Here is a 7504-nt window from a genome sequence, read left to right as displayed (position 1 = left end):
TGCCAGCCCCACAGCCAAGGGACAGTGACTCCACTCACATGGGAGGGGTCACCAGCCCAGCTGGGTCAGGCTCTCATCCCTCTGATCCCAAATTGCCATCAACTTCCCAAGGGACAGCTTGATCAGCAGCCAGAAAGTGACAACTATTGCAGCCTTTGTTTCCCCCTTTAAAGATGGAGAACTGGGAACAAAGGCTCCTGTTACACTGGGAAATAGCTGAGCAGCAAAATCCCAACCCCAGATTAAAGAGTCCCAACAGAGGGTAAGCAAAACATACAAATGTCACCCTCGATCCTCTTACTCCAATGCTGCTTTCAAAGGCACTTTAAACACCCTTCAACTTGTCCCCAAATGCCCAAAACCACCCAGGCAGCATCTGCCATTTATTGCCATGGACCAAGAAAAGGAAAGCAGCACAGTCAGGGCATTGGAAACGAAGCTCCAAGCAGCGATACATCAAAATTCAAAGGTATTGATAACATGAAATGACCCCCTGGACTTACTAGAGACACCAACATTGCTGTTTGTACCTCAGAATTCTTCTCCTTTTAAGGGTTTCAAGTAATGTAAAACTCCAGCCTGAATTATCATTTCTGCTTTGGTTTTTTCTAACTCCACAATAGTGAGCAAATTCATTTTCTCAGCATTCCCCAAGAAAATGTGCAACTGAAAATATGTGACAATGTAACACAGGCACTTTCCACCAGGGAATTTCCGCCAGTTTGGCTGGGGGCAGGCAAAGAGCTAAAAAATATTAGGGGTTCAGATCCCCACACCTGGGCTGAGTGGAAATTCCTCTTATATTCATTTCACAGAAGTCTTCCCTGAATGCAAAACTGCAGCAGAAGGGTAATTACCATGTATAATGTGTATTTATTATTAACATTATGTGTATTTGTTATTAATATTATGTGCCATTTTGCACAGTTATGTTCACTACATCTAAATTACTGTATTAAAGAAAGCCACGGGTTGAGTCTCACTTGGAAAACAATCTTCCACCTGTTCCCTAGGAGTTTCCTGAGGGAAAAGAGGGGTGTTTTTATAATGCCTGTTGTGTCCCCAGCAGAAGTGGGCAGAAGGAACTCCAAGTGTGCAATCTCCTGCACAGGCAGACATGGGGTGGGAGAGGAAGCAGAGACCAACCAGTCCATTGGAAAGATAAATACCCAGAATATTTGTTACAATCTAGAACTATTCTATAAAAAAATAATAATTCCATTAAAAAAATAAATACTGGTCATGGGGAATAAACACCTGTAACCCATTTTTAATATAACCCAGAAACAGCTGAAGCAAACCTCAAAATAAAGGGCAAATGCAAAGCAATAAAACAAGATAAATACAGAACAGGCCTTTTGAGAAAATGTCTCCAGCTGATCTTTAACATTTGATCCCAATTCAGCAGCAAATGCTTCCTCACCCATTCTATCAGATTTTCCCTGGAAAGCCCTGCAGTAGGAACTGGTCCTGTGTTTGCAGGGGCCACTTAAACAAACCAATGGCTCATTAGTACCTGGTGAGCACCCAACTTAATGAGAGAGTCTGTCCATCCTTTACCAGAGCCCAAAACAATCCCTGCAGAGCAAACAGACAGGATCTGAAAAGTCCTGCTGTGTTAAGAATTGAGATCAGGGTTATAAAACTCATTTTAGAGCTTTCCATCCCTTGCAGTTTGTCTCCACAATTTGAAATGTGTTTTACCAGGACACTCTGTTTGTATCACCCTGGTGTAACAAGTTTACACTCATTTTATGGGATTAAAGGCTGTTCAAAGGTTTTAGGAAAGTTACCCAGGGTCATAACAACTGCTCAGGAAGGTTACCAGCTTCTGAGAGGATTGAAGAACCCACAAAACCAGTGCCAGACTGGGACCAGCACCCCCTGTGCTGGTTTTATTCTAACCCATCCCAGTGGATGTGACAGGGAATAACTGAAGAAAAACAGGGGTGGGAGGGATAGGAAATCCAAGTTACCCCACAGAGACAACACCCCAAATCCAGCAGCAGGCTAAAACAGGGAGCTCAGCACCAAGCCTGGAGCTGAAGGGACCCTGCAAAGGTGAGCAGCATTGCCAACCACTCCCTGTGCACAGATCTGACCCACACTCACCCTCTCCAGAGCCCTGCACTCAGGGCACTGCTGTGAAAATGAAGCTCTCCCAGAGGACCCCACAAACTCCTCCTCACTGTGGGGGATTCAGTAACTCCACTTTCCCAAGCTCTGGGGAGATCAGAATTCCCCACTTTAATATTTTCATCACTTTAATAGCAGAAATTACCTGGAAGAGAAGGAGAGCTCTGATGCCCCCTGCATCCCTGCCCTGCTGGCAGAGAATGCATTTCATCCAGACTCCCTGGAAGAAAGGGAAAAGCTCAAGCAATACTTTACATCCCATCTTTTTTATGGAATGCTTTAAAAACCTCCCAAATTCACCACAAACACAAGAAATAAACCATGATCCTTTACCTTTCCAACACATTCTACATGAATTCCACTTCCATGGCTCCTGGAATTGCCCATTGCACACCAGGAATGCAGCACTGGACATGTTTTACCTTCCCCCTCACACCTGTCTGCTGTCACCCCTTGAAGTTACAGACAGACAAATCTTTAAGCATCAGATAATGTTTATTAGACAATTCCAAAGGTCAGGTTTAGTAGGCAACTTGGAAAGAAAAGTAGAATATATTTGAATGTCCGTGTTTTAATACTTGATGATGTCAGGGACATGGCAATCATAAAAAACTGTTTACAAAAGGTACAAAAGCTGCATTCCCAACAACAGGAGACAGGATGGGCCGGCAAGGAAGCTTTGGGAGATGCAGCCACAGATTTCCAGCTGATCATGGAACACTGATCTTGCCATGGAGGTGCAGTCACAAAAATCAGCCTTGTGTGGAAATTAAGGCACTTTGGATACACAGTATTCACTTCCACACAGGAAAACCAATCCAGAGAAAGCACAATAAATTCCCACTGCAGGGATGGGACAGAATTCCCAGTACAGAGCTCAGTGGGAGTGGAGCTCTGGAGAAAAAAACCCACTGAAATATTATTTTTTACCATATTTGATAACAAAGTAAATTTACTTTACAGAGGTTAAGGAAGATCTCCATGATTTCAACACAATTCTAATTGTAAAGTCCATGTGAAAACTGCATGAAATTCACATTAGGGATTAGTGCACGTAGCTACTTCCAAATAATAATACAAATAAAAAAAACAATAATAAAAAAAGCATTGACCTTCTCCACTCACCACCCATGAGGTCCCCACCAACCACAGCCCAAAGGGGATACAGTACAATGGAAAAATTTGGCAAAAAGCAATTTAAAACAGCATTTTCTGGTCCTCCTGGTCCCTTTAGATTGTCCTTGTTCACTGCTCCTGTCACACACTACAGAATGATTTATTTCCAGGAAAAATTCAACCTCAGCTGCTTTTCCTCCCCTAAACTCCATCAGTAATGAAGTAGTTTTGTAGATTTCTATCTCAGCCTTTGGTACATAAATGGAGTAAAAGCTTTCCAGAAGCCAGCCCCAATCCAAGAGGAGTTAAATGGAACTTTTAGCAATGGCATTAGGAATTTACCATCAGGCACTGACTGGGTTTTATTTCACTGTTTTTCTCCATTATTGAGTGAAAAATGCCACTGTGTAGGGGAAAAAAGGCATCTTCTTTAAAATCACAGCAGGATTTAAACATGGAAATGATGTTTCATCTGAAAATTTTGGTTTATCACCAAAACAAGTAATTTTCCCAGTTCCAACAGACTTCATCAAAAGCAGGAAGAAGACACTCAGATAATTTGTTATTCCCAGGATTTTGGTAAGTTTATCCTGCTATGTCTTGGATGGAGCATTAACATCCAGAAATAAACTGTCCTTCAATGTTAATTCCTCTTTAGCAGTAATTAATTACTGACCATTCCCTCTATTGTTACACAACTAAAGTAATAAAATTACATTTTCTTAAGTGTGATTATGTGAATGTTTACTAGGATAATGCTATTAAAAATATAGTGTTTTAATGCAATAACAACCTTCTTCCAGACAAATAACAGGAGCTGAAGAAGGGTGTTTTAAAAGCAAGGAGGAAATAAGAAATCCTACCCAGCAGAACACTCCATTCCTTGCTATTCACACCCATAAAAACATAGAGTTGAACATTAAAATGTGATTTAAGTGTCCTGAGGGTAGTTTCTCCTTTTGTGAACCTTCATAGAAGTCATGTCAGCTTTAAGATGCATTAAAATATGTTATTCCCCAAATTTTTTAAACTAAATGGGGACAGAAAATATCTTTGTGGGGAGAAAAATGATCTTTAAACAAACATAAGTGGAAGGGTTTTTAACCAGGGTTATTTTCTTTTGCTTTCCTTAGGCAACAAGAGTTGGCATCACTTATGTTTGCCTTTATTATCATTAAGAAAAATTACAGTTTTTCTCAAATTGCAATTAATGAGATGTAAATGAAATAATAACTGATCCTAATTAAAGCAGAAAGATTGACCAAGTTGAACAATCCCAATTAGGATAATCTTCATATTATTCTTTGATTATATGGTTAAAAACCCAACAGGAGTAGTGACCAGTGGCTCAATGACACTGCAATAAACCAAAAATCAAGGCAAATACAGTGAGAAATGGGTAAAACTGCTTCTGTTTTGTAAACTTCTTCAAGGATAAATTCATAATAATCCCCCATTTTAGTGACTACTTCAAGCCAACTGTCATCACCCTCCCTTTGGCTGAAGTGCATTTAAAAAAGCAAATTATTACATGATAATGTAAAGCCATACACATTAGAATATCTAGACATACACACAGAACAGGGGGAAAAGCTGTGAAATATTGAAAATTACCAGCACCACAGCAAGCTCCTACCACTGCTCCCAGCTGAAGTCATCTCCTCTGCCAAAGACAAGGAAAAAGCCTAAAATGGTCAGGAAAATGACTGCATTGCCAGCCAGCACCAGGCCACAGGCTCCCCATTTGATCTGAAATGCAAGAAATGGAACAATCAAAGCAGTTCTTGGAAAAGATGCTCAGGGCAGTTATTTCTATGCATTAGATCAGCTAAAACACTAAAAAAATCAAAATACTACAGAGAAGTGCTAAAAGCAGAACAGGCAAACAATAAAGAACTCAATTTGTGTGACTAATTATTCAATTAGCAGCCACTTGTATCACTAATAAACACTTCAGCCAAGCTACTGCTAGGATTTAGAAGAAAATGATGACTTGCCTTCCAAATCATTAAAACACACCTAAATCAGAGAGAAAGTTGGTGAAATTAGTGCTCTCCTTTCATTGCCAAGCAACAAAATCAAAATATCTCCTTTTGAAGAAGTCACAGGCATGGAAAATGTGGATTTAAAAGTAAACAGCTTTTTTTTTATTCATGAGCTGCAGGAGTAATTTACTTAAATAAGGAACATTTACTCTCAAAACACACGACTGAGAGTTCCCTCTCGTGGTTGTTCTGCTGCTGCCAGGCCCCACCTCCAAAATCAAAATATCAGGGGAACTGGGCATTGCAAATAAATTCAGAGCAAGTACACAACATTGATAAATGCATTTATAAATGTATTTATTGTGTAAACAAGCAAATTCAGAGCAAGTACACAACATTGATAAATGCATTTATAAATGCATTTATTGTGTAAACAAATAAATTCAGAGCAAGTACACAACATTGATAAATGCATTTATAAATGTATTTATTGTGTAAACAAATTCAGAGCAAGTACACAACATTTAAAGGAGTGAAAGTGAAAGGGAAACCAACAGGACTCAGAAAATCACTGGGACTGGGGGAATTCTTTGCCTTTCAGACAAATGTGACCAAAATCTCAGCACTGGGGAGCAGAAAGCAAAGAGGAAAGAATTTAGGCAGCGTTTCCTCAGGTTCTGAGGGGCCAAACTTGGGAAATGCTCTGAGAGCCACAAGGGCAGCTCTGGAAGTTTGGCCTTTTATCCTTTAACTCCCAACGCTCCCAGCCTCCAGGTTTGCAGCATCCTAAGTGGAGAAAGCAGGAATTCCAAGAGAAAAATAAGGAAGCTGGAGCTGGAAGTGATGCAAAGGGTCATGAGACAGAGGCATGAGGTGCAGGAGGAGATGTTATCTTGTGTTGGGCCAAAACAAGGCTGGAGGGGGAAAAACACCAGCTACAAACTTCTCAGTCATGTGAGTTCTTTTTTTCAGCTCAAAAAGGCAAATTTCAGTGGATTATTGTCACCTGGAGACAGCAGAGTCATGAAACAAAAGCAGGGTTGAATTTGGTACCCAGCAAGTGGGGCCTGAGAAGAAACATCAGCAAGGACTTACTGCTTCCACCCGTGCAAGGATGATGGGAAGTCCAAAGGCAGAGACAACAATTCCCGTGGTGAAGAAATAGGCCAGCTCCCTGCAGGCACTGCTGGCTGCATCGCTGTCATCACCCACCCTCTTGGCAATGAAGTGGGGAATGGGGCAGATGAAGTAAAAGATCAACACAAACAGGGGCCAGTACACACTGGGGAGGGGGAGAGAACAAATGGGCCAGCAGTTAAAAGAGGTACTTCAGTCAGAAAGCTGGTGCCAAACTCCTAATGCTGCTTTTTGCCTTGAAAAGTGGATTGATCAGAAGACTGCACCCGAAATGGGGCAATTCCACCTGCTTCTCCCTGCACTGACAGAGCAGCATGCAGCCTCTCACACGAGCAAGGGTTCCCTTATTTTCGGTTTGAATCATTTTGCTGATTCAGCTCTGAGCACAGAGGGAGCAGGAAATGCACTGGAGCAGGACAGGAGCAACATTCCCAAATTACAGGGATGAAGCAGGCACACCCTCCCATCTCTGTGTCACAGCTCTCAGGAGCCTCCTGCGAGTTTCTAAAGTGTTTTGCAGACACAGAATTACAAGTTACAGGGATGGAGCAGGCACACCCTCACATCTCCTCTGTGTCACAGCTCTCAGGAGCCTCCTGCGAGTTCGTAAAGTGTTTTACAGACACAGAATCGCGGAATTACAGAACAGTCTGGGCTGGAAGGGAACCCAAAGCTCACCCAGCTCCAGCCCCTGCCATGGGTGGCGACATCCCAAATAGAAACTTTGTGGGAGGATTGCTCAAAGAAACAGGAAATTAAGGCAAATGTTGGTGTGAGATTACAAAGCAAGGTGGCACCGCTTTCCCTGAGGCAGCACAGGGCTGTTTGCAGCGTTTTTATTTTAATGCAAATGCAAATACCGCCTTAGGAAGTGATGTTTAATCACAACAAAGCGCCACGTGCCAAGAGCCTGGCGGCGGGGGGCTGCGGGACGAGCCAAAGAGCCCCATTAAATAATAAACGCTTTCTTTAATGCATTTGAACCAGGAGAAGCTTTGCGAAGGGCGCGGGCCCGCTCACCCGTAGTACTCCAGGGCGCAGCCCAGCATGAGGAACGTCAGCCCGATGGCTCCGCTGAAGGACAGGGCCACGAGAGCTGCAACGGCACAAGGCGGGCGGTGAGGCACCGG

General features: G+C 42.4%; 1 protein-coding gene across 1 annotated transcript; it reads right to left on the bottom strand.

Moving 5' to 3' along the window:
* Nucleotides 1-2612: 2612 nt before the first annotated feature.
* Nucleotides 2613-7483, bottom strand: LEPROT (the record flags this gene model as incomplete). The annotated part of the gene is made up of 3 exons (XM_031064075.1): nucleotides 2613-5001; nucleotides 6333-6519; nucleotides 7395-7483. Coding segments are annotated over 3 exons (393 nt in total), but the record flags the coding sequence as incomplete, so codon positions are not given.
* Nucleotides 7484-7504: the final 21 nt, after the last annotated feature.

This window comes from Geospiza fortis, unplaced genomic scaffold (assembly GCF_000277835.1).
Source record: "Geospiza fortis unplaced genomic scaffold, GeoFor_1.0 scaffold69, whole genome shotgun sequence".
Lineage (NCBI taxonomy): Eukaryota > Metazoa > Chordata > Aves > Passeriformes > Thraupidae > Geospiza > Geospiza fortis.
Note: the sequence above shows the minus strand (reverse complement) of the source record. Positions and strands in the feature narration are given on the sequence as shown.